Source organism: Gopherus evgoodei, chromosome 12 (genome assembly GCF_007399415.2).
Source record: "Gopherus evgoodei ecotype Sinaloan lineage chromosome 12, rGopEvg1_v1.p, whole genome shotgun sequence".
Classification (NCBI taxonomy): Eukaryota; Metazoa; Chordata; order Testudines; family Testudinidae; genus Gopherus; species Gopherus evgoodei.
The window spans coordinates 6,925,306-6,953,251 of record NC_044333.1 but is presented as its reverse complement, the minus strand read 5'-3'; the positions used below and the strand labels follow the sequence as shown (position 1 = coordinate 6,953,251).

The 27,946-nt window shown below is 47.0% G+C and overlaps 1 protein-coding gene across 1 annotated transcript; it reads right to left on the bottom strand.

Annotated features, from left to right (window-relative positions):
* Positions 1–682: 682 nt before the first annotated feature.
* Positions 683–27,946, bottom strand: LOC115660443 (cyclic nucleotide-gated cation channel beta-1-like). Its single transcript, XM_030581889.1, has 13 exons — positions 27,882–27,946; positions 23,008–23,150; positions 22,106–22,163; positions 21,152–21,221; positions 20,272–20,401; positions 20,121–20,160; positions 18,778–18,865; positions 14,876–14,957; positions 10,065–10,107; positions 8,129–8,279; positions 7,651–7,729; positions 5,200–5,236; positions 683–1,570 (listed from the first exon to the last, which is right to left on the bottom strand). The coding sequence occupies exons 2-13, from the start codon at positions 23,140–23,142 to the stop codon at positions 1,554–1,556; spliced, it is 930 nt and encodes a 309-aa protein (XP_030437749.1). The 5' UTR covers positions 23,143–23,150; positions 27,882–27,946; the 3' UTR covers positions 683–1,553.

The window sequence follows — 27,946 nt, the reverse complement described above, 5'->3', positions numbered from 1 at the left end:
AAAGAATCCCATGTACCATTGCAGGCTGGGGACCAACTGGCTAAGCAGCAGTTCTGCAGAAAAGGACCTGGGGATCACAGTGGATGAGAAGCTGGATATGAGTCAGCAGTGTGCCCTTGTTGCAAAGGAGGGTAACGGGATACTGGGCTGCATTAGTAAGAGCAGTGCCAGCAGATCGAGGGAGGTGATTATTCCCCTCTATTCAGCACTGGTGTGGCCACATCTGGAGTATTGCATCCAGTTTTGGTCCCCCAGCTACAGAAAGGATGTGGACAAATTGGAGAGAGTCCAGCTAAGGGCAATGAAAATGATCAGAGGGCTGTGGCACATGATTTATGAGGAGATGCTGAGGGGACTGGGCTTGTTTAGTCTGTGGAAGAGAAGAATGAGGGGGGATTTCATAGCAGCTTTCAACTACCTGAAGGGGGGTTCCAAACAGGATGAAGCTCAACTCTTCTCAGTGGTGGCAGATGACAGAACAAGGAGCAATGGTCTCAAGTTGAAGTGGGGGAGGTCTGGGTTGGATATTAGGAAACACTGTTTCACTAGGAGGGTGGTGAAGCTCTGGAATGGGTTACCTAGGCAGGTGGTAGAATTTCCATCCTTAATGGTTTTTAAGGCCCTGCTTGACAAAGTCCTGATTGGGATGATTTAGTTGGGGTTGGTCCTGCTTTGAGCAGGGGATTGGATTAGATAACCTCCTGAGGTCTCTTCCAACCCTAATCGTCTATGATTCTATGTGCCACGAATTTCTCCTGATAACATTTGCTATTCTGAGTCAGATCCCACCACCCCTACTAGCTAAGAGCAGAACAGCCCTGTAGTGGAAGAGAGAGAATACAAGTCTCCAGTGAGAAGTTAAAAGCAATTATTGAATCAAGCTAAGTCTTTGTGAAAGAGAACTCAATGTAAAGAAGTGAGCAGGTTGCAGCAGGCGTTCTCAATGTGAAACAGTTGGTATTTCGTGGCTTTTCATGAAACCATTTTATGGTTTCAGAAGTGACGAGAAATATAGGAAGCTCTCTTTTTGGAAAGGTGCATGTGGGATCTATTTCCAGGCTTACATGCAGTATTTGTACAGCCTCATGGTCATTACTCCCAGCCACGTTCTGAAGCGCCCACAGCTCCACCTCTGAGTTTTACAGACCAGTCAATGCCCAGTGAAAGCAGGAAAAGAATGATTATCAGTGGTGATCAGAGTCAGATTGTCTGTAGGAGCAGAAAAGGAAAGGAAGACCCTCCTCTCCCCTGCACCAAAGAGGCAGTCAGACACGTATTTAACCCTGCAACGGGGCATTAGGTCTCACTCTGCAGGGGGACGCAGCTCTATTTCCTCACTGACAATGATCCCATTGAATTAGTTCAGCCTCTGGTTTTGTTCATGGCCTAGTCTGAAGACGTGGGGGGGGAGGGAATTAGTAAACAACTTGCAGATATTTCTTCTCTTCTCTTTTTTTCTACCCCCAGTAGTATTTTCTCTTCAGGCTGGTTTCGCTTTATTTTGGGCAAGGGCGGTTCTCCAAGGTCTTCATTTTCCATTTGTTTCAGAGGCCCTAAGCCCCTTCCCCCCCTGAAACAAAAGGAGAAGAAGGACGACATTAATAAAGGTGCTGGCTGTTTGGATTGGGAGCAGATAGGTCATTCTATCCAGTCACTGCCTGCATTTGTCACATAAAAAGATTTAAAATGCCACAACACACCAAATCAGAGATTTCACTTAAACCAGTTGTAGTAAGAAGAGGGCCTGAAATGTAAGGCCTTATATTAGAGGCCTGAGGCCTGGGTTAAGGTAGTTAAAACTTTGCTGATACGAAGCAAAGTCAAGTTGTGAGCAAGAGGCAGCCCTGCTCACAGAATTTGGCAAGGACAGGGTTGATATTGCAAAAACATATATTCCTAAGAGGCGCTATGCACAAAACACTCATGCAAGCACATTCCAGAAGGGTGGTACCAGAACACCCCAATAAACACATTCCCCAAAGATAACAGGAATATGCTGACCCATCTTAAGGATAAGGTCAGGATGACAGCATGATGAATAGAGGTGTTTTGATCGCACCTACAGCTACAAGGCAATGGGTGGCGCCCTAACACGTTTGAGGTTGGCACCCTGATACATCAAGGATGATACATAACTTGTTTGTATTGCTACATAAAGATGTATCTCCGAGGGAGTGTCTTTGTCTGGCCTAGGGGATAGTGGAAAGTCCTGCCGCTAACTCAGCCGGTCCATTGTCATGGGCATACATGTGTTAGTGTACCTCTAACCACTGAGCTAGGGCATTAGCACCGTGCTTCATTGGCAACAAACCTGACCAAGTGCCTTCGCCATGAACTGAGTCTGTGGATGTACTGGGTGGTTCACTCGAGGTCTGCTGTGCCAGCTGTCTGCGCAGAACTGGGACAGCACACGGGAGAACACGCACGCAACCAAACATCTGACAACACCAGACATGCCTGGAGGGTGAAATTCTACCCTGTACGCAGCTAGCACAGGACTGCTACTCCACTTATATCACATTTAAAATAGGGCTTCAGAGGGACTTAAGTGGAGTATCAGCCTTGTGAATTTCACCCTGAAAGTAGGTGTGACGGGTTCGGTCACAGAGCCCCTTGGGACTGTCACCTGATGTGCTGAGATTACCTCTGAGCCTGTTTTCTCTGCCAGTTTGGGACTCCAGAACCCTGTCTTCTACAGCCAGACACACCAGCCTGCTGCAACACTGTCCCAGGGTCTGAACCATGTCCCCAAAGCTGCAGGCTTTAAGTGAAAACACTTCAGCAAGTGGTTCTGTCTCCAGCACTCAGACACCCAGCTCCCAATGGGGTCCAAACCCCAAATAAATCTGTTTTACTCTGTATAAATCTTATACAGAGTAAACTCAAATTGTCTGCCCTCTATAACACTGCTAGATAGATAGGCACAGCCATTTGCTCCCCCGGGTATTAATCACTTACTCTGGGTCAATTAATAAAAAAGTGATTTTATTAAGTATAAAAAGTTGGGTTTAAGTGGTTCCAAGTAGTAACAGACAGAACAAAGTAAGTTACCAAGCAAAATAAAACAAAACACACAATCTAAGCCTAATACTTTAAGAAACTGATTACAGGTAAATCTCATCCTTAGAGATGGTCCAATAAACTTCTTTCACAGACTACACTCCTTCCTAGTCTGGGCCCAATTCTTTCCCCCAGTACAATCCTTGCTAGTTCCAACTCAGGTGGTAACTAGGGGATTTCTCATGACTGGGAGCCCCCTTTCTTCTGTCTCACCCCTTTTATAGCTTTGGCACAAGGCAGGAATCCTTTGTCTCTCTCTGAGTTCCCAACCCTCCTTCTAAAGGGAAAAGCATCAGGTTTAAGATGGATTCCAGTATCAAGTGAAATGTTCACATGTCCTGTGCATCTTCATTACCCACTCTCTGGCACACACGTTTACCGGAAGACTTACAAGTAAACAAAGCCATCTACATCAATTGTTCTAGTTAATGGGAGCCATCAAGATTCTAAACCACCATTAATGGCCTACACGTTGCACAATTTGAATAGGACCTCAGAGTTATGCTACATATTCCTAGTTTCAGATACAAGAATGATACATTCATACAAATAGGATAACCACACTCAGTAGATTAGAAGCTTTGTAATGGTACCTTACAAGAGACCTTTTGCATAAAGCATATTCCAGTTACATCATATTCATGCTTGCAAACATATTTTTATAAAGCATATGGAGTGCAACATCATAGTAGGAACATAGGATTTGCCATAACTGGGACCATCGAGTATCGGGTCCTGCTTACAAATGCTTGAGGCTTCAAGTGGAAGGCAAATAAAACTCTCAGAATCTGGTCAATTGTGCAATGCAACCTGCTCATCCAATTCCCCAAAGAGCCGGAGAAGAATTCTCAAGTAATTCAAGCAGATGGCATCATTCAACCTAGAATGATTTTTATTTTAATGATTTTACGTCCTGTTTCAGGAAAGCCTAGAATAGAGATTTCTATAAAAGCCAACAAAGAAACACACTCTCAGGAGTCCCGAGGTTTAAGTGGAGTTGAGATGGTGGTAGCTAAATATTCCACCCTAACAAATACATCCTGCTACTACTTGCATACCCTCTTTCACTTGCTGAATATAAGGGCCACAAAAGTATAACAGTCATATGTTCCAACACTAAACTGGGCAGAGGAATCCACATTTCATGGCGGGGGGATCCAACTCCTGCCTTATTATCCCAAATTCTCAATTTGGGGAAACACCCCTACACACTGCATGGAAGCTCATTTAAAAAAAAAATCAACCCAACTGTCAATGATGACAACTAATCAACCATGACAACACTGTCGCATTTTCCTATATGCCATTCTTCAGTTTTGCCACGTACCACAGCTGACATTATCACACAACGTCATAGCATAGTTTCATAATGCAGGATGATCTATACTTAGCCAAGGCAGACATCATCTCATTTTTTAACTACAAAGTTATGCTGCGCAATTCAATGATGGGAGAGGGTAATAGCTGGGGCAAAGTGTCCTGCCTGTCTGTCTCACTAGGGGCCCAAATGTGTCAACTATGGCAAGAGTTACTTTCGACGTACCTGTGCAGAGGGATTTTCCTTCTAGGCCCCTGAAGCCCCAAAGATATGCAGTAGAAGAGCATCAGGTCTAGGCTAACATGTTAACATAAAGAGGCGGCTTTGGAGGGGTTTACAATGTATATTTGATCCAAATTCCAACCACCTCCAAAGGCTGGTAAAATGTCCTCTGGCATTGCCCAAGGATGCACCTCAAAGTGTCTCACACAAATTCTGCTTAAAGAGCATCTGACAGTGACAGACAGACTCACTTCTCAGTTTGGGATGTTCTCCATATTTGGAGAATATACCCCCAGAATAGGACTGTCTTTCACACCATGACCCAGAGCAAAGAAAAGGCTCTGAGAATCAAATAAGCACCCCAAATCTACTCTGCAGAGACTGAAATTGACCAAGAATGTACTGCAGGTCAAAACCATCTAAAAAATGAAACCCTGACATTTTAACAATATTGTTCCCAGAGCTTCTCTAAATACTTTCAGAATTGGGATGTCTCTATACCGAAGCTGCAGCCCCTCTTTCTGAATCAGTTTTTAATCAGCAAAGGCCATTAATATTTGTCAAATGAAACTATGTAATGAGAGGCATTGGCTACTTACTCTCTTCCACTGGGCACAAGGTTGCAACTTCTGCAGCCTATGAAGAAAAAAGGAAACAGTAAAATATTAATTATTGTTGACTATTTTTGACGATAGCCTCTCTCTCGCTTTCCCTCTGTGCGTTAACACTCTTCCCCTCTGGCAATTCAGTAGATGGCACCCTTTCCTTTTGAGTCAAACCCGAACCAGTTCCCCAGCAAGTGATGTTGTGCTGCTAAAAGCCTTTTGAATGAAATATAAAACCAAGGTCCTATCTGTGGCTGTTAAAAATATCATTGCACTTTTTGTAAGATTGTCAGGGTCAATGCCAGCATTCTGGCCAAATGTGTCCATTCTACTATCTAAATTCCCCAGGCAATTTCCGTTAGATACAGTATTTTTCTCCCTCCTAGTTGAATTTCTCTATATTACTGTTGTGTGCTGTTAAACAGCTGTTGACTCACCCCAGAGGTGATTGCTTTTCAATGTCCGGCAAAGTGAGTTATTCCGATACTTGACAAGAGAGGGCCAAATTCTTCTCTCAGTGAGGTTGCTGTGGAGCAACTGAAATACCTTGGCCCACAGTTTGTACATTTTATTATTATGACTTGGTCTGGGAAAGATTGCTAAGTATTGGCACAGAAAACTTAACCACGCAGGTTTTGCTGAAGTCTCCAGGGCTAGCCCCTTAACAGGTCTTCCTCCTCTAAGGCACAGAACAGCCAGCATTGCCAGATTTAGATCAAACAATACAGTACCATTCTTAAAAATCAGCCCAGTTTATCAAGGCAAACAATGCTGTGTGGGGATCTCTTTTAAGGCTCTAAGGCCTAAGCAAAGAGTGGGACGGCTCTTCCCTGGCTGACTGAGAGGTCTGGCTGGGGAGGGTAAGGAGGTCAGAGCAATGACAGAAGCATGGAATCTTTCATCTGCTCTGCTCAGATTAGGGTGACCAGACAGCAAGTGTGAAAAATCAGGACAGGGGATGGAGGTAATAGGAGCCAATGCAAGAAAAAGACCCAAAAAACTGGACTGTCCCTATAAAACCGGGACATCTAGTCACCCTAGCTCGGATACAGGCATAGAACATCAGGTCACAGCTTCTAGCTTTCTCGGACCAAAATGGAAAACAAATATTGGGCCAGATCCTGCTCACAGTTATACCAGCGTGAACTAGGGTTAGACATGCCCTCTGCACTGGCATCAGAGCTGCTGGGATTACCAGGAGAGTACAGGCTGCACCTAGCAGGAGCTGTGTTCCCTGGAGATATTATCCCTCTAAACTCACTCAACGACGAGCTTAACGCAACCCTAAGGGTATCCTGGAGGATATGGGTTTTGTGTGACTTTGCTATACAATGCATTTAAATATTAACAAAAATAGTGGTGGAGCCCTGCATGACACATCTGAGCTGGAGAGCAGGGGGTGCTACAGAAACCCTGGAAAGTACCCTGTGGGGAACCTCCCAGAACAGACTGAACATGTGGCCTTTTCATAGCAAGTCAGTAGAATAGAGGGAAGAGCCGTGCTGAACATGTTGGAGCTTGGAAAGAGGACGTGGGGTGGGGATTACTAGATATAGCAAAGTTTGGATGAGCGGTACCGGGCTTATATTTAATGGAATCCAGTTCAGTAGTAAAAATGGGTTGGGTTTGTTTTTTTAACCCGGTCACTGACTCTGGAACATGCATGGGCCACTTGGCTTGCTTGGAGGAACAACTTCCAGGGCTGGCTTGGTTGGTTATTTGGCTCTGAAGTAATGAAAGGAGGAATTTCATTTTAAGTCCCTGTAAGTTCTTCCTTACTTTATACTTGATGGTGTCCCTAGCCTCTGTTTGTCAGGCGGTGGAGATGGATGGCAGGAGAGACATCACTTGATCATTACCTGTTAAGTTCACTCCCTCTGGGGCACTTGGCATTGGCCACTGTCGGTAGACAGGATACTGGGCTGGATGGACCTTTGGTCTGACCCAGTAGGGCCGTTCTTATGTTCTTGGGTTCGTGATCTTCAATGATTTCAGTGGGAGCAGGATCAGACCTTTCAAGTGCTGGTGATATGGGAACATGAGAGGAGCTGCCAGACCAGATCAGACCATTGGTCTAGCTAGTTCAGCAACCTTCCTTCAGCAGTGTCCAACACCTGAGGTTTTAGAGGAATGGAGGAAAGCCGAGCTATCATGCACAGTTTGGAAACACTGTGCATGGGGGTATGGGAATATTTCCTCCTCATCGCTGCAGGTGACCATGTTGTGAAATGCCACATTGTACATCAGAATGTTGCTAGTGGTCATAGAATTGTCCTAACTTCTACGACATCCTGCCACAGTATTTTACCCCTGCGGGTATTGATGCAATTTTGTGTAGAAGGGACCCCACCTTGCCAGCCCAATGTTAACGCAACATCATGGGAGAGCCCAACTAACCCCTGATCATTAGTTTAGTCTCTTTATCATCCCTCCGTAACCACGTACCTGAGCATCTTGCTTCACTCTGGCCAGAGGCTGTGGAATCACCTTCTCCATTCCCTGAACAAACCACTTGACCACCCTGTTAATCAGAAACTCCTGTTAAACTCCTCTGACAGCCATTGCTTTCTTCATCAGAGGGGTTTGCATGCAGCTTGAGCCAGTGCAGACTTAGCAGCCCAAAGGGCCCGCGATGCAAGAAGCGAATTTACCCTATATCTGTGTCCACCCTCTGCGTATTGCTCTGCACCAATTCAATCAATCAATCGAGATAAGGTGCCAGAGGTGGCTAGACAACTAGGCATGTTCTTGGGTTCCCTCCATTAGAATAAATGTTCCCACCAGGCAAACACGGGGGGATGCACATGGGGCAGCAATGGAAAGGGCCAACAGATCGAAGTATTAAGGAACCCAAATTTCTAAGAAACCAAGAACCGTCCCAACACGACAGTGGAACATTTCAGAAGGATTCATGCTGCACTACCTGCCACCGTCACCACCTAGCATCTGAGGAGAGAGAGAGGCGCCAAGTCCCAACAGGCCGTCTGTAGATGCCTGCTGTGAGGTTCCTGATACGCTGCGACTTGCTTGAGAGCTTCCCTTTGGTGCTGTCCTTGTCTTACTCACTTTACTTTCTGCTTGAGATTGTTCACAGAGAGAGAGAGAAGCAACACTGTGAGTTTCATTTTAAACAGTGAAGGCCTTTAAGGCTGAAGCCATGTAGGAGAAATCCACCCTTGTGCAGAGGGCCAGATCCAACGAACATCACTGGAGCTATGTCAGTCTACCGCAGCGGAGCACCCAGCCCAAGGTCAGAGCTAGGTCTATTTTGAGGGCATACGTGGGATTTAGATATTGCATTCACAGCCTGTGCCAGCCCTCTGCACAAGGGAGAGCTTCGTGCTGTAGAACTGTCAGTGAAGTAAGAGCTGCCACCTGCTCACCGTGCTGCTTGTTGATTTGTATTGGGGCCTAAATCACGGATCAGGGCCCTGTTGTGCTAGCCACTGGACAAACCCAGAACTAAAAGACAGTCCCTGCGCTGAGGCATTGTGACGAAGTGGGACTGTTCTTAATGTTGCCTCTGAATACTGTGTGGGTGCCTTAGTTTCCCGTATGCATTTTTTAAAGTCTCCAATGTGCATAAATGGCCGGCACTCTGTCTCCTAGCAACAAATGGCCAGGGCCCTTCCCCCCTTGCAAGGGGATAGCTAAAGGTGAACAAAGAGATCAGGTGACCTCCTGGCCCGGGAAAGAGACAAAGGCCAGAGAGAAGGGTCTGGAGCGGGTTTCAGTTTGAAGCTGGCTGCAGACGGGAAGTGAGGGCAGACAGGGTTGTCTGGCTCGCTGGGCCCCAGAATGGACCTGGCTGAGGGGTCCCATTCTCTGTACCTACAAGCTCTGTTTTAGACCATGTTCCTGTAATCTAATAAACCTCTGTTTTACTGGCTGGCTGAGAGTCACGTCTGACTGAAAGTGGGGGTGCAGAACCCTGTGGCTTCCCCAGGACCCACTGTGGCAAGTGCACGGAGGGGCATATGCTGAATGCTCCAAGGTCAGGCCCAGGAGGTGAAGCCATGTGAGCTTCTTGCCCTGAAGACAGTCTGCTCCAAGGGAGAGGAGGCTCCCCAAAGTCCTAACTGGCTTTGTGGGGAGCAGTTCCAGAGCATCGCCTGGGGACTCCGTGACAGGCATTTACAATCTGACAACCAAAATACCACTATCGGCACTGCTCTCAGTCACATATCTGCATCATCCCAAATGATCACCCGCATTTTGAGCTCTAAACTCTTTTAAAACCCTCATCAGAAGGAGAAGAGCGGATGGAGGGGAAGCGTCATTCTGTATTTTCAGTCACTGGTTTCTGAAACTAACCACCACCACGTTGTTTGGTTTGTGCTCAGAAATGAATACAGCGCAGAGACTAAATGGCATCTTAGAGTCAACACTTTCGAGCGCACAAGGTGATGTTTCAGAGGGTGAAATGAAAACTGAGGTGCTGTGGAGCACTAAGGGATAAGACTTTCCCTTTTAACCTAGTTTTATAACATTTACAGCAAAGAATGCCCCAGATACCTTTGCTCTGCTGTGCATGTATCAGTACAGGATCTCTACGAGAACAGGGACCAGTACCAACCAATACAAATTTCCCATGAGTGCTAGGATGGGTACTAGCCCATTAATCAGCATAGGATGGCCACATGCACCTGTTTTTGACAGCACTAGTCCCTAGACAGCACAAGTACAAGTAATCGACTTCCTTTCACTGCCTGCAACTCCAAGGCTATGAAACCGGGATACTGAGGGAAACCAGTGAAATAAGATCTTAGAAAGACACTTGGCTATAGCAGACCATGAAGTTTGCATTCCTGAAAGTTCTACAGCCAGGCACCCCATTCACCCCAGCAAAAATCACTCACCTTCTCTTACGGCTGCCTCTTCAGCCTTCCCCTCCGCTACATCCTGCCATACAAACACATATGGAATAGACTGACATGCCGACATCTGAATTAAAGTGACGATGCAGCTAATAGCGACACCTCTGCCTCCAACCCCATCAGCATTCATCTTCACATGCCTTGGCCTGGCAGCAGAGATGCCCGACAGACAAACAGTAACCAGCATTTATAAAATGGACAGACATGAAGGAGTGATGTGATTGGCTCCTGCTACTTCCCAGGCAAATGTACAGCTCTGGCTAATCTGACAGCTTGGTTCTACTTTGCCATGTTACGCCTCCCAGGATCAATCCTCTGGGGGAAATAAATTTTAGCAAAACGTATCTCCACTAACTTTTTTTGTTACTTGAGTTTACATTTTAAAAAGCAATCGCTGAAGACTATAACACCCTGCAGATCCTAAGGCACAATTAAAACTAAACTTTCTGTGTAGTTGAGAGCTAAGCTTAGATAGACTTAGGTGCTGTGAACACTAGGGCCACCCGGGGGTGGGGCAAGTGGGGCAATTTGCCCCAGGGCCCAGGCCCCACAGGGGCCCCACAAGCTGTTCCGGGTTTTCAGCGGCACTTCCATGGCGGGCCCTTCCCTCGCTCTGGGTCTTCGGCGGCGGGTCCTCTGGGCGGCCCTGGTCAACACTAGGGGAAAAAGTGGTAGCACCAGTAGGAATATTTCAGCCAAGATTCACAGGGCTGATTCTGATCTCACACAGGTTTTACACCCATGTAATTCATTTCATGTAATGATATCAGAGGGGTGATTCAGGTTTTACACCCATGTAATGATTTCAGTGGAGTGATTCCTACATACACTGATGTAGCTGAGAGCAGAGTCCGGCTGTCATCTACTGGGTATAAAATAAAAAAGTTGTTTGTTTTCTTTTCTAGATGCTCTCAACAGAAAATCATCTGTTTTTCCTCCCAAGGGGTTTGTGCGTAAATAGAGGGAGGGCAGGAAAATAAGAAGTATGCTTTTCCCTTTGGTCTTTCACTGACCTGACCTAAAGGGCAGTGTTTCTTGCTCACTTTGAAGTTAACATACCCTGCTTGGGCTAAAGAGGCTTTCACAAGAGAATTCTGCCTTTCAATAGAAATCTGTTTATTTTTGATCCTCAAGCTTGTTTGTAATATAATTACTGAAAATAATTCCCTCTCCCTCCCCCCTTCAGGTCAATGTTTAGTCCTGAATAGGCTGGGCAGGCATAAAAACAAGCAGGAAAATACCCTCAGGAGGACCAGATAAAGTATCAAAGAAAATGGGCTCATTTTCTTCACAAGAGCTCTCTTCTTGAGGTACAACTCCATTCATAATTCGCCCAGATGATTTCCACTGCTTGGATATTTAAGAACATCATTACAGCCATTATTACTGGAAGGTCAGAACTACAACTGTCACCATCCTTAACTGACCGCAGATTAGCCAAGAACAAAGTGGTTTGCAGGACAGTGTGTCCCTGTATAAACCGCATTGTATCACCACACTTGGGTCTTCTGTTACTTTTAGCTGTTTAACTCCGAATGTCCCAACCTTCATCTGTATGGGTCAGATTCTAGGTGCTCTTTTAATGCAGAGTTTTACTGTTTAATTTGTAAAACTGGAAAACAAGCAGAGGGGGAGGAAAATTTCCATATGGGATGGTCTTCACTAGAAAATTAAGTCACGTCAAACCATGACCTCGAGGAGCTGTGCTACCAAACAGAATGTTGAAAACCCTGAAGTAGTCCAGGTTACAGGAACCACGATACTTACCATTGTGAGTAACACCTGCTAGAACCTAGGACTAACCACAACCAGCTAACACAACGTTAAACACAACTTGTCTCTGTCTGCACTGACTCCAAATTGTTTTAATAGCGTGTTAGTTAACATGATTCCACAAGCTCATGTTCTTATATGACCTAATTCTCTAGTGAGGCCCAGCCCAGAGGCAGCCGTAACAGCATTCACAATGGCTGAGCTGTTTGAAAGTCAACGCATGTGTATTAAGCCCGATAAGATTCCTCATGGAAAACAGTATGTATGAGACCTTCCTGCTGTTGCACCTTATGATTACTGTATTTATCTTCCCATTTTTCATTTCTAGAGACTGGTGGAATGGAATGGTTATTTTAAGTGCATATTTGGCACTCCAGTTAAGGTGAATAATATGCTTGCTTCAGCAAGTCTGAAAATTAGCATAATGGAGGCTGGAGTGACACCAGGAGTTGCTAATGGAGATTTTCTCCCCTAGTTCATGAGTTCACATATGGACCAAATCACTAGTAACTGGAAGCCAGTAGCAGCTGACAGCTGTCTGGTGGCTCATACGAAATGGGCTGGTGGGCTCAGTCCAGTGCTACTGGGAAAAGTGTCCATATCACAAGTGGTGCTAACTGGCCCCTTTCTTGTCTGCAGCATTGTAATAGCCTTGATGGTGACTATGACTGGAGGGGTGTTAACGGGCCACTTCACCGTGAGTGGTCCCTTGAAATGTGTTACTTCCTTGTGCTACACAATCTGTTCCACCTTGTATTTAGCTGTGAAGCTCTGAATACGTTTCCCAGATCTGAAGAAGAGCTCTGTGTAAACTCGAAAGCAGAAGCTGGTCCAGTAAAAGATATTCCCTCACCCACCTTGTCTCGCTAATGGCCCCTTTGATGACAGTCTCAACAGAAAGATCACAGACTGAATGAGCTCCAAAGACTGAATGCCCCTCTCTCTCCCAGAAGCAGGCTCTTGGCTTCAGGATTGGAGACTGACATATCTGCTCCTTACATTGCACTGTTCTGGAGACAAGCAGAGGACTCCACTCTCCAGTGCTGTTAAAGGGAGTCTTTGCATAGAAGGCCAGAAGGGACCACTAAGTTCCTCTTGTCTGAGCTCCTGGCAGAACACAGACCAGAAAATTCCATCCAGGCATTCCTGCAGTGCAGGGAACGGCACTGCCCTTTCATAGAGCCCAATAACTAGTAGCCGAGATGCAGCATCTTTCAGAATGAGATCCCAGGCGACAGTGCATTTTGAAGGACTCCAGGCGACGGTGCATTTTGCCACATTCCATGTCTAGCTGTCCCAATGGTTAACAACCCCCTATTAAAAAGTTGTATCTTATTTCCAGTTGGAATTTTTCTAACTTCATTTCCAGCCATTGGGTCTGGCTATTCTTTTACCTGCTCATTTAAAGGTCTCCCTAATATCAGATGCCTTTTCCCCATGTAGCTACTTACAAACCGAAATCGAGATGCTTCTTAACCTTCTCTTGGAAAACTAATGAGATTGAACTCCATAACTGTCCGCATGCAAGGCAAGTTTCCCAGACCTCACTTTTCATTAGCATGAAACTAAGGTACTGATTTAGGAAAAGATGGTTTAATAAGTAACAACCCCTGTAGAAAGCAGCTTTCCCCAAATTGCAAAATCATGTTATTAAGAATGAGTCACCGTGGGAAAGCTGAGGGTGGAGTGTACTGAAGATTGAGAGGCTACCATCACTCTTGGGGGTCAGAGGACTTGTGCGTGTCCGGAGTACCATGCACGGAATACACCATCTCTTGATGACACAGTTGTCTGGCAGAGCAATACAGGGAACTGTCCCATGCTACAATTTGAGCAGTCTCTGTTATCCCAATATCTTAAAACAACATCTTTGGGCAAAGGAGGGGAGGGGTCTCAAGAAAATTATTTTAAGTAACTTTACAAATTCTGGAGACAAAACAAAGAAGTTACTAAACTGATCAAAAGATCAACATTAATGGCCTAGCAGATAGAGCATTGGACTGGGAGTCAGGAGCCCTGCACTTTATTTCCGGCTCTACTACTGGCCTGTTGGGTGATTTTGGTCAACTCACTTCATCTATCCATGCCTCATTTTCCCTAGCTGCAAAATGGGGGTAATGATGCTGGCCTTCCGAACGTGCTTTGAGATCTTCTGATGAGACGTATTAGGTATTATTGTCACCATCATCAGGGGGTCTTCCTATGATATGAAGTGTTTGAGCCTATACAGCAGAGGACCCCAAACTGTGCGGCACATCCCCCCCACTAAAGCCGCTGCCCTGCTTCTGGCCCAGCTCCGAGGGAGGCAGGGGGGCACAACCAGTGGTAAGGGGAGGCGCAACCCTCAAAAGTTGGGGACCACAGCTATACGGTCTGGAGATCATATCGTCTTATTACAATGCATAAGTGCCCAAAAAGGATCACACAGACTGGAATAAAGATCTGTTTGAACTAAGTAGTTACAGGAGAAATCAACAATTCCAGCGTTCTTTTCTTCTGAGGTTGATCGGCGTTTGGGATTCTCCATAGGTGCTGTCAGATTCCACCTTGTGGGGATTCCAGAAAAAATAACAACATTATTGGGAGCAGCCGGATGAGTGCATGGAGCAGATGCTTAACAACACGGATTTCTGCTCCCATGGGGAGTTTTGCCTGCATCCAGTCTGGCCCTGGGCAGCAATTTTCCCCATAGCCATACTGCCAGGGCCTTCCTTGCTTGTCACTGAGCATAGAACATTCATTAAGATCAGGTGGGCAAATGCCTGTAATTACAAGGGGCCTCAGACAACTGTAATCCCTAGTCCTTCCATCTTTCTCCTCTGTGCTTCAGTAACCTCAGAAAAGGAGGGGGCTGGTGACCATCCTGCAGGGACCTGTCGGGGAGAAGGGTTGAGGGGAGCCGTTGCGTGTGTGTGTGTGTGTACCTGTAAGCTATGGAAAATGTGTGCTTATGACATGTGTATCGGTGCTTCTCTTGTGCTACCTTGACTACGTCTCGTCTTTGTCTTTGCTGCACTCACCTCAAGCTTGTTCAGGTTTTCCGGCTGCGGGATCATTTTCCCAAATCCCTGCATCAGCCAGCTAATCACCCTGCTGCCAGTCCTGCAGAGAGAGAGCACCCACCATTAGGACAGTTCTCCTTCTACCCTCACTAGAACTGGAGCAGATCCATTCCCCTCTCCTCTCCTGTTCTCTCCTCCGGGCCTTGGAAAATTGCTCTTGACAGTTAAGGGCCAAGTCCTCAGCTGCTGTGCAAAACCCAAATAATCAGGATTTTTGCAGAGACTGGAGAAAGGACAGAATCTCTCTCCCCACCCTGCTCAAACCCAGAATTGGGGCATAGAAGAGACACCTGAAGCATCTCCACAAGGTACTCTCCTCCACGTGCTACTGGCATCTGCCAACCTCAATATCCCTTCTCTGTGGGTGTTCTGGCCAGCAGATCTCCATAGTTTGCAGGACCAATGGTCATATCAATGGTCAGCCATGGTTCACCCCCAAATCACCCCCTTTTTCTGCATGGCAACATGGATTCACAGAGTTTAAGGTGAGAAGGGACCATTAGATCATTCTAGTTGGACCTCCTGCACATCAAAGACCAGAGAATTTCACCCCATTAACACAGGCAGTCACTGTGCAGCAATGCTTTGCAGGAGGCAGAGAGAACCACAGACCCCCCTGAGGCTAGATTTACTCATCTGGTCAGACCTTTCCACACCAGAGTTCAGCTGTTCCATTGCTGTCCAGACCACGTACCCCCAAGCAAGGGGCCCTAAATCCCTCTCAGTGTTATACACATACAGAGAATAGCTCAGGATCAGTATAACAGAGCCTTATGTGCAGCTTTATACAGAGAGTAAGTGAAATTGGCATGACAGACAGAAGGGTCAGTCAGGCTCAGATGAATTACCTGAAACAGGATAGAGCTGAGAGTGGGCAGAAGGCAGAATTCTTGCCCCGGTCTAGCAATAAATCCCAACCAAAGCCATCAGAAATACCAGCAACAGGCAAGCTGACTTTGTAAAATAAGCCCCATCACAAAAACCCTCATGCAAAACCAAAATGTTCGAGCCTTTTCTGGCAGTTCAGCCAAGTGCAGTTAGCGCCATCATCACTGTCTGCACCTCTGTGCTTCCCAAATTTGAGTTAGATCGGAAGAGGAAGTACCAAAATACTATGCAAAGACCTGTTCTCATAACATTTCCAATCCAGTTTTGCAGAGCCAAGTGTGCGGGTGTTTGGCTGGGATTCAGAAAAACCTGGAGAGAGCGTTGTCCAGTGTAGCCAGGCTGATTATTGCAATTATAGAATTGCTTATTGGGGTGCAACGTGCACTTGTTGCAAACAATAGGTTCTTTATTCTGGGGGTACTTAGAGTTAATTAAAAAGCTGAAACTGGTGAAGCACACAGCAACTCCTTGAAATTTAGTTAATACAGACAAATATTACTGAAGTCACAGAAAAATTAATATACATAAATGTATGAATCAGATAACTACAGTAAAGTGTTTCCTACGTTGTTCATACATAAAGTCTTGCATTGTGCACACTTACAACCTTTGGAGACATTAGAAACAAAGATGGGAGGACCGTCAGTGGAGCACAGCAGAGTGTTGGTCCTGATTCAGTTTACACCATCTCAAGAATCCAATGCACCCAAAATTTAGGGAATTAAGTCACGTCTTTTATACCCATTCTTTGTGTAACCACTGAGATACAGAACCCTTTTTGATGCTCTTCTGCGACTATAATAAAGTTAACACCTGCCCATTAGCCATCTGTGGTAATCTGGGTGTCCATAATTATACTTCCAATCGCTGACCAAACCAATATGAGTCAATCCAGCTCTTCATAGATCACATGCATCACTGTGGTTTAACTACCTCGTTACTACAGTACAAGACATTGGAGAAAATCCCCCAAACTCCCTCTTACTTGCGGTGTACCTGTGCTTCTGTGGTCACTTGTTTGTTACAGCTAATAAGAAGGTATCGTCAGTGACCTAAGCAGAGGTGAAAGTAAGCCGGTACAGTACGGTGTACCAGCAAGAGCCAGTACGCCATGCTGGACAGCACCGGCATCCGTGGCGCGGATTTAAAGGGCTCTGGGCTCCCTGCAGCCGCAGGCACTCCGGCAGCTGGGCTGGGGCCAGAATTTAAAGGGCTCGGAGCTCCCGTGGCCGCAGTGAGCCCAGAGCCCTTTAAATTCCTCCCCTCCACCCTCCCCTCCCCCTGCAGCTCTGGCGGCTGGTCTGGAGCTGGGATTTAAAGGGCTCGAGGCTCCCCGCAGCAATGGGAGCTCTGGGCCCTTTAAATCCAGGCCCCAGCCCGGCTGCCGGAGCTCCCATGGCTGTGGGGAGCCCAGAGCCCTTTAAATCCCCCCCCTAGCTCCGGCTGCCTAATCTGCAATGGCGATTTAAAGGGCCCGGAGCGCCGTGGTGGCCGGAGCACCGAGCCCTTTAATTTGCCCCTGAGCCCCGGGTGACTCCCAGCCACCTCTGCAGCTGGGAGCCCCAGACTGATTTAAAGGCTCTGGGTCTCCCAGCCACAGCCGGTGCCCCAGGGCCTTTAAATCTTGAGAGGCCACGCCTCTTCTGGATGAGCCCACGCCCACTCAGGACTCCAGCAGCACTGGTAGGTCCTGTAAATTACTTTTACCCCTGGACATAGGGTTCCTCAGGCCTGCATTGACTTCACTTAAAATTCAGCCTATGGCTGACAAAAAAATCAAGCTTTTTTCACCGGGCCTTTTCACTCTAGCAAAGCCTAGTAACCCAGTTATTTGTGCTCCCTGCTTGCCATTACCGCTTCAGTACTGCTTGTTCCATTATTATTTCTATGAGCAGACATAGCCAGCAAATTACATTTTACCCTACTCTATAGACCCTCCAAAATTAGATCGGGGTCCACACCCCCAGCCCTGCCACTGACAGGTCTTGAATAAAGGTTGTGTGATCTTGAGCAAATCACTAAACTTCTCTGTGCTGCCAAATTAAACTCACCATGAGCTGGAAGGATCAGATGGGCGATAGGCTGGCATCTGCAAAGTAGCCTGGAACTTGGGTGCCCTCCTGCTGAATGGGGCTTAAGTGCCTTGCTGCCTTAGGTGTCTCTGGGGAAATCCTAGCCACACTTTTTAATGAAAATATATGGGCAGTGTGGAGCATCCATCTCTCCCTCTCTCGCACTGCTAATCAAACTGAAGAGAAATACTGGGCATTGCTTTTGCCTCCTCCAGGATGAGACTGTTATTGGTTCTCCAGTGGCACCATGCCTGTCCTGGGGCTCTGCTCTCCACTTGGACCTCATTGCATTCACTGAGCAAAATGCAGAGGTACATCAACCCTACAGTCGGGGACCAGCAGCGTTGGAACAGAATGACACTGTCTGCAATAAAGTCTAGCAGACCAAAAGGCCATGGCGAGTCACAGTCGCTGGAGGCAAGACACCATGACAAGATTTCAAGGAGAAGCGGATTTTTAAACAAATCTCCATCACCACTCTGGAGACAGACTCCTTGTGGCAACCCTGATCCCAGCATTGCCCTACGGAGATTCCCCTTTTATGGGATGTGAAGAGAAATCCAGTCTCTGTATTCGTTCAATACTGGGCACTCAAGCCAATATGGAAGGCCCACATTCCCTTAGAGCAAGAGGTAAAAACAGCTGCAGTTTTCAGTTCAATGAATACAAAGGGTTGATTTTTTCCCCCCACAATCTCCATTATCCTTCAGAGCAACACGCTACCCCAATCTCCTCAGCTGCACAGCAGTCGTGAGCATATTAAACAAGACGGAAGGTGGCAAACCCGCTTGGGGTGGCTCTCAGGTGAGAGCTCCAGTGGAGAACCTCGTGTGCTTGAAATAAAGGAGAAAGGGACTAAATCCATGCTACACAGCTTTCGGGGGGCGTAAGGGAACTTACCCTTTTTCAGAGGCATTATTATCTGAGCTGCAATGCAACTCGCTATGATCCTGAAGCTCGTATTCATCTGGAGCGAGGGAAGTTATCTCTTGAGGGGAAAAATAATGAAAAGACAGCATCAGGACAGCTAACCTCAAACAACGGGAACTATGCAAAACACAAGATTGCAAAGGACTCTTTTAGGTTTCGGCCACAGCTGATTAACCCACAACCACCCAATCAGGCACTGGGTTTGCTCTGCAGATGGTGTTGGTGACCTATTATATACAGGAGATCAGACTAGGTGACCTGGTGTCTCTTCTGGCCCGAAACTCTATCACGCCAGCGTTGCTCAGAGCTCAGACCTGGCATCAGTTCCAATGGGTTGGTTTAATGAACAATACGAGTTGATGGGGAGAATGGAGACTTGAAAGGACTGTACAGCCTGGTCTCCAGCAGCTGGTATTTATTATTTGTAGCGTCTAGGCTGCAAGGTGCTAAGCACTGTACAAAAAGAACAGAAAGACAGTCCCTGCCCCCAGATCACAACCTAAGTATCTTCAGGCCTGCCCCCTATTGCCCCAAGACTGGTTTTACAATCTGCGCGAACCAAGACAGGGGCATCAAGCAGGGAAACTGCTGTGACGCCCCCAAAAGAGTGGGGAATCCTCTCCCAGTCCCATCGCTTGTCGGGAGAGACTGGGGAGAGCTTTCACCTTCTCTGCCAGTCTTGCTGCTGAAAGAGATCAGCTGTGAGTTACTTGTGCTTATGCAGTTCTCATTACTATAGAGCTCAGTATCGGGTATGTTTAAAGGGAGCTGAGGACATGCATAGCCCATATCAGTCAGAGTCTCTCTCTCTCACACACACAGGCAGCCTGACAGCTTGGGATCATCACTCGGAGCTGCTTGGAGTTCTCAGTTCCGGAGGAGTTACACATGGGGTGGACAAAGTACACTGGAGCATGCTGAGGATATAGTATAATCCCTCCAAGCCCCCAAAGAGGAGCAGGTGACATGCTCCCACCTGCAGGATGGGTGAGTTGCTGCAGTTCGTTGTGAGCCTATGATGACAGGAGAGGATATTTCACCATTTTGCATCTGCATCCACCTTTAAGCAGGGTGGCCGAGTGGATAAAGTAATGGACTAAGACTCTGGAGATGTTAGTTCTATCCTGGCTCTACCACTATCTCGATGGGTGACCTTGGGCAAGTCATGTCCCTGCTCTGTGCATCGGTTTCCCCATCTGTCAAACATGGATAATGTGCTTGAACTCCTTTGTAAAGTTCTTTGAGCTCAGTTGATGAAAAGTGCTATATATAAAAGCTAAGTATTAATATTCTATCATTACTAAAAAATTTACCTAGTAGGTCGTCATCCTCCTTTATGCTCTGGACTTCAGTCTGAAGAGAACACACAAAAGAATGATTAATGCTGCTCACAATAGGGGAACTATGGCAAGAAAATCAAACACCGTTACTGAGTGATCCCATTGATCTGTTTCTAGTACATACCTGGTCAGGGAAGTCCAAACTATTCTCGAAGCTCTTTCTGATGGCCTGCCGCATCCCTGGATTCTGGGCTGGCTGAGGGACTACCTTTCCCAGCTCCTGAGATAGCCATGAAAGTACACCCCTTCCAGCACTGCAAGAGAACGGACAGGCTAGGATCTGCCAAGCTATCCAAACCGCAGGAGACAGTTTCTCTCATACGCTTTCCCTTGTGGAGATTCCCCCACAAAGAAGTGGGGTTTTCCCTCCTCCATGGGGCAGATCACAGGATCCTCGAGAAACCTTGTGGACCCTGTGGAATCTGTAGACGATCAGGGCCAGTCACTGAGAGCTCTGCTCCAGCAATGTGTGCCCATCAGTCCCTCTCCAACTCCCAGCCAGCCCAATGGAACCATGCCAACAGACTCCCTCAAGGCCCAGAGACCCCAGCCTTAAAAGGGAGATTCCCAGTGCAGAGGGGACTCTGGGGAAAAGATAATGCCGCCTCAGGCTGTGTCACCTTTCCTTAAGAAGTTCCACAGAGCTGGAAAGATGATAATGCTCCATTGGCCCTGCCCCTGGCCTGTCCATTCCTCCTCAGCATGCCCTTTCTCCACTCACTGCCCACAAGAGGACCTCAGTGGAGAGGACTCCGTAAGACGAGGGAGATGCCATGGAGGCAACCAAGCTCCTTTTGGTATGGAATTGGGGAAATCAGGGTGCAGAAGTTTCCCTCTCCACACAGATCCACCCCAGAGCCGGATGTCTATCAGCTATCTAAAGCCCTGCCTTCTATCTGAAGTCAGAATTCATATTTGTTAAAAGTCCTCTCTCAGCTGGTATTTCCAACCCTCACTCCTCCCTGCCACGAGTGCGAGAAAGTGAGAGAAAAAGAGGAAGACACCTTTCAGCTGAAGACACTGAGGATGGGCCTGGCTCCTGGGTTGTGATGAATGTCACTTTCTTCCCTGCCCCTAAATTAAAGCAAAAAATAAATTAAAAAAAAAACACTTTTTAGAAGGACCACTGTTGGCCTAAATAGCCATATCTTCTTAGCGCAAACCAGACTGTTTGCTTTCAAGACATTTTTAAATACACTTTCAAATCACCGTCTCTTTGGTTTTTCTTGCTGGGCAGAGATGGCAGATTCTATCAGGTAACATCAGCAGCAATGTGAAACCTGGTCTCATGCAGCCTGACAAAACTTTGCACATGCAGATCTTTGTTAACATCAGCACAGGCTCCTCCACTGCCTGGCGATGTGGTGACAGCACTGTGAGCGCTGTGCGGGAGCCGCACCGCGAACATGCTGTAGTACACCTCTACGACTGGGCAAAACGGATGAGGAGAATCTCTGCAACCTTTATGGAATTCACATACATTAGTGAGAGTTGCGGGTCAAGGTGGTGATTGGCTACCAGAGACACCACCCAGAGAGTGTGGTGTGGGATAGAGGCCTGGGCTGAAAGGCTGAGTGTATCTGGGCAGTGGTGAACAATGTACATGTAAGAGTGACTTCTGGCTGAGAAATCCTGACACAACTGGACTGGCATAACATGGAGGAAACTCTGATTTAGAGCTGGTGTCTCCTGGGCAAGTCTCAGCTGAGCTGGCGTAAAGGGCGCAAACACTGAGTCCTGCCATGGGACCATGCTGGCTGCCTAGTAGACTGCTACTTGGTGAAACCCACTCTGAATGTCTGGCTTCCAGTAGGGGAGAGAGATGAGTAGCCAGTAGCTGACCCCGGAGCCTTTCCCAAGCTGGCTGAGTGACCATGCTCTGGAGACCTACTATAAGCTCTTGCTATTTTCATTTATGAAGTTTAGATTTTGCAGGAATGTTGTTTTCAAGAACTCACCCTCTGTCTGACCGCAGCTGGAAGATTTTCCTGGACATGTGGAGTTTCCTTTTGGCAGCTTTTAGGGATTAAAACATTTAAAGGAAAGATTTCAGGTGAAAAGTTATGTTACAACATCCATCCCTGTACTCCTAAATCGACCGGAGCTTCTCAAACCTGAAATAAAATCTAAATGACTTCCCCCTCTATGGTCCTTTTCTACAGTTCCCACAGTCTGGACAATGACTATAGACTGGTCCCATTTCATCTTTGTTTATAGATGGATCCATATACTGCATTCGGAACCACTTAGATGTGTAAGTTAATGGGCGTGAGTGTCTGCTCACACGCTTCCAGCTGGAGAATTGGGACCTTTGTTTCTAGTCAGTTTCACTTCCTGGTTCTCATGAACTAACGCAAAGGTGAAGCAATTTCAAACAGTGCCTGGAAAACTGCTCATGAAAACAAGAGAATGAAAGCTCCAGCTAGAGTCATGTATTGTGCTGCTGGCATGTGCTTAGGGTGACCAGATGTCCCGATTTTATAGGGACAGTCCCGATATTTGGGGCTTTTTCTTATATAGGCTCCTATAAACCCCCACCCCGTCCCAATTTTTCAGGCTTGCTGTCTGATCAGCCTACATGCGCTGTGCTAGCCTCTCTCACACTGTTGGCCCAAGACACTTCTTTTCTAACCCATTCCCCAGTTTCGGCCCATCTCCAGGAAGAGTCTCATCGATCACATCTGTTTGGCTGCGGATTGGGGTTGTTGTGGTTTGACAAGTAACCCCGCCTTCTATCTAACAAGTGAGCAGATGTGTAGCTGGATGTGCATGCACCGCACTCTTAGTGCCCCTTGTATACCCAGCCCAGCAGTGGCCAGCCCCTGAGCTCCCCCTTCTCCCCTGGTTGTTCCCCGCTCACCTGCTCTGCCTCTCCAGGCCTGGATGCGACAGCTGTTACCCTGGGGTCTGCTTTTCTGTCTCCATTCTCCACTAGGGGTGGCTGGTGTGGGGTCCCAGGAGGGTGAGGCAGCACTCTCTTAATCCAGCCAAGCATCCTGTTGCCTGCAGAGGGGAGGTTTGTATCTTTACTTCTTTCTAGAAAGGCCCATTGGTGAAGACTTGAAACCGCCAGGCGAGCTAGTAGGAGACACAGCAGGGGGTTGAAATGTCATCAGGAGGCAGATAGCAGCCAGCTCTGCATCTCCTTGATGTCAGTGCCACCCCCAAGTTGCCTGACAGCCTCTCTGAAACCAGCACCTGCGCAGGGCCGCCTAGAGGATTCAGGGGACCTGGAGCAAAGCAATTTTGGGTGCCCTTTCCATAAAAAAAAGTTGCAATACTATAAAATACTATATTCTCATGGGGGGCCCTATGGAGCCCGGGGCCTGGGGCAAATTGCCCCACTTTCCCCCTGCTCTGGGTGGCCCTGGCACCTGGAGAAGAGCAGCTGGGTGAAGCTGAAGACTGAAGCGATGCTAGTGGGAAGGGAGAAGTGACTTGATGAGCTCTCATCCTCCATAATAATCCCTTCCAAAAAGGCATTTGCCCACAGATTGTGAAATCACCTCGCAGCCTTGGGGTCCAACTAGGCTCTGCATTGTCCTTGCACACCCAAGTAGCTACAGCAGCAAGAAATGCTCAAGGCCAGCTGCAGTGTCCAAGTGAATGCGCCTCATCCTACCGAATGCAGCCCTGGCCTCATCTAAGGAGGGCTACTGCAATTCCTTCTCTCAAGGAAGGAAGCCCATGCCCCGAGGAAGCCCCAGGTTGGTTCAGAACACAGCAACCCACCCGCGGAACAACACAGGTCACTGGGAACACAACACCCTGTTATGCCACCCTCCGCACCGGCTCCCCATTGAACACAGGAGCCAGTTCAAGGCAGCAGTCCTGATTTCCAGAGCCCTGCATGGCATTGGTCCTGGTCACCTTGTTGTACCAATTATATTAGACCAGTAAAAACCAGCAGGATCTTATTAAAGGGGACAAGACAAAGATGCCACATTTATTATGATAACAATTTATGACTAATAACTAATATCTTAATTCTTATACACACACATTATACCTAATACCTATACACACACTCACACACATTCACACACACACACACATCCATCAGATGTTCTGCAGCTGCTGCATAGTTACCAGTCCTGATACACACACATTATACCTAATACCTACACACACACACACACACACACACACACACACACACATCCATCAGATGTTCTGCAGCTGCTGCATAGTTACCAGTCCTGAAGATAGCTTAAGTTCATGGCTTGATTTTGCAGCTTGGGTTCATAGCTTGTGGCAGCTAACTGGCCAGGAAAGCTGGGCACAAGGCTGAGCTGGATCTCTGTTGGGCAGGCACCGATGTTCTTCCACGTTGGCAGCAGAATGTTACCCAGAGTCTCTCATCTCACCCTTCTTTTTTATAGGCTTTTCGTTTGGATTCAAAGTCTATAGGTCTTGCTGTGTCACGCTGCCTCTGGGTTTAGATTGATCACCCATCAATTGCAGGCGTGACTTTCAGCCTTGGACCTGGCTTTGATCTTCCTTCTGTTGTTCTGTTGTCCTTTTCTTTTTAGGGTGGATGCTTCTTACTTTGTTTAGGGCTGTGGCCTAGGTCTTCAGCTGTTGGTATTTGAACTTTATGTCATCAGGACAGGCTGGGGCTGGAGGTTGATTCCATCATTCATACATACCTCATTCACACATCTAAACTAAACTAATAAGATTACAGCAGGGTTTGCAAAAATGAAGGTTTGAGGAAGCTTTTACAAAATGAAGTGAGTGTTTTAAAATGGGGTTTGAATTACAATATGGAACAGAAGTTACAGTATAGGCAAGTGTAGTGAATGGTGAACAGAAGTTACATTAATAAAGTGAACAATTGAAAACAATTTCATTTATCAGTTCTACAACCTGTGAGAGGTGGAATCCATTAAGGTAAGAGATAGCGAGTACTTCTTGGGCTATTTGGGCTCCTTAATCCACACATACCGAGCAGGAAGCAGGAGAGTTTATCCCATGCACAGCCACAGACCTCTGTCTGCAACATGTTGTAAACTCATCCTGCTCACTGGAAACAACTCGGGGTTTGGAAGCTCACCCGAGCCCTCCGCTGAGCACAACAGCTTTGGCGTGCTCAGGAATCTTTGGCTCCATAGTCAACATAAACCCATAGGGAGGCACCTGATGAACACTGCCCTGATCGCCACAAGTATAAATGTGTGGGGGGTGCAAAAAAGCACATTCAATTGCACACCTAATTTGTGCGTGCAACTCTTGCCTCCCCCCACAAGTCCATGCACAGATTGGTCTTTTTTTAAATTATAAGTGATACATGCATCCAACGAAGTGGGTATTCACCCACGAAAGCTCATGCTCCAATACGTCTGTTAGTCTATAAGGTACCACAGGACTCTTTGCTGCTTTTACAGGATAGTAGAAAGAACACACAACAGGGTTGTGTGACCTAGTGGTTTTAGCACCAGGAGTTTAGGGTAGTCATATCCCTCACAAGCGGCAAGGTCAAGAGAAAGTTATGCAACTCCTTCCAAAATGAGAATGGATAAAATCTTCCAGGGCTTGAAGTGAACGTTGGTTCCCACGGGAAAGCCTGAAATCTCTCTTCCCATCAAGGTCAAGAGATAGCAGAACATAACCACCTCATCCTTGATGCAGGAATGACTATTGCGCCGAGCAGTTGATTTTTCAGGGGATGGAAGATCTGTGCGTAGCGGGACTTGCACAACAGGAAGAACAATGGAAACATTTCCCTGTCAAATTGCTTTAACAAATTATAGCAGCTCTTTGAAGCTGGTTGGAATGTCAGAATTAGACCCAGCAGAGACAGATTGGTGGGCAGAGTGCTGGTGAGAGAGTCAACTGTGCAGGATAAATTGCAAATAAATTATCATCAAGTTTTGCAATTTATCATATTTATTATTATTATTTATTATTGTTGTTGATGCCAAGCCCCAGAGCATGCTAGGTGCTGTCTGGATATACAGAAGCACTCCCTGCTATCTAGACCATAGGGGTGCAGTGCTGAGAAGACAATGGTACAGTGTAGATGTTGGTTAAACATTCATGGATCTTATAAGAAGCTGGTTTTCAGGAGAAACAGGAATCACAAGAGGCCGATGATTTGCCCGTGCAAGTAACCACTGGCATGGCAATTGTACTAATTGCATGAGCAAATGAGGTACACAATCATGCACTCATTTTTGCACACACATGCATGGTTAAAAATAAGACACATGATGTCTGCTAGCCTCTCTCTCCACACACACACACACACACACACACAGTAGCAGAGTATCTCCATTCCATAGCGCTCCTTACCACTGACCAATATTTGTACACAATTCACGCCAGGCTAGCTTATCCTGGGACACTGCACCTGGCCCTATTGGCTGAGCTGAGAATGCCAGTGGTGGGACATTGGTAGAGTTCCAATAGAATGGCAGCAACAAATGATCGCCTCTCTTTCACTGTACCCGCTCAGACTCCAGCCACCTGCAAGCCTTCGGTGTGGTTTCTAACCTATTGCTTTCCTTCCTTTGAATACCACATGGCCCTGGAACCGGCAGGAGACACAGAAATTATTAGCAACTTTAAATAATCCAAGAGTGATTTTAAAGTTCCCTAGGGTGGAATTGAACTTGTGTCACTCAGTTAGTTACTGGTTAAGTACAAGTGACCAAGCTTCACTCTCTGCTACAGGCATCACCCACCTGCTGTTATTCCAGATTCTCCTAGTCACCTACTTACATGTCTGCCCCACTATCCCACACCCGCTTCCTGTATCATTCTGCTTCAATTGTCCCTCGCACCTCTGGCTCATTACAGATCAAACACCTCCAGGACCTGTACAAAGCTGCCATGATCCACAGTCTATCATCTTCCTCACATCTTTCACTGCAGATCAGAGCTCTCCTTCATCCTATACAGCCCTGCAGTTATTCTGCCTTCAGTCACTGCTCGCTCCTCCCTCTCATTAGCGATCTGAACTGTCCACTCTTACTCACCATTTTATGATACTCCTCACTGTTTCTAGTGAAAGAACCCAATTCCTTTCTTATCAGAGATGGGGCCATGGCTGCAAAATTCAAATTAGGATCCACACTTTCCCAAAATTTGGGGGTGTTTGGATTCAAGATGTTGGTTTGGGTCCATCTACCTCCTCCCCTCCATTAGCTAAATTGAACAGGGAGGGGGCTGGCATGCAATCTCTGAGAACTTGGGAGGCCACAGAAGCTTCAGCTACCCCATCCTTCTGACACCCCATCTCCATATCCCTCACACGCTTGTGGATTCTCCTAGTGGCCCACTAGGTGGCTTCTGCCTTTCATCCCTCTGGTTCTTCCAGATCCCCAAGGGCGAAGTGCCAACCAGGATCCCAGCAGCTGCAGATTTAGGGACAAAGGATCTCTAAATCATTCCCAGTATGGAGTCGCTCCCATGGGCTACTGTCCAAAACACTCAGCTGGTCACATTTCAAAATGTAAACAGACAGGCCGTCACCCCTACTGCATGGTCCCTCTCCACGCAGATAAATCCCCAGCACCTCCTCCTGCTTTTCCTTCACCCACAACCTCACAGACAGAATTTCAACATTAAAACCAAAGCCAGAGAGTTGGATTCAGCCTATGGCTTCGGCCCTACAACAAGCTCCACAGGCTATGAACCCCCAGAGCTGTTGCCCTGTCACTTCTACTACATATCAGCCTCTCCACTCATCTTTTTCCACGCTTGCTCCAGCCGCCCGGTAACAGGACTTACCGCAGGGTGTAGTCTGGAGTAATGCAGAGGGCCTGATTTTCCCTGTGTCATAGGAATTCTCCTGC

Coding starts and splice junctions, on each gene's coding strand:
- LOC115660443 (XM_030581889.1), bottom strand. CDS start 23,142: ATGCTTGGCTGGATTAAGAGAGTGCTGCCTCACCCTCCTGGGACCCCA. Junction 21,222..22,105: donor CAGCTGCGGTCAGACAGAGG/GTGAGTTCTTGA, acceptor GCTTTAATTTAG/GGGCAGGGAAGAAAGTGACA. Junction 5,237..7,650: donor GAGTGAAGCAAGATGCTCAG/GTACGTGGTTAC, acceptor TTTTCTTCATAG/GCTGCAGAAGTTGCAACCTT.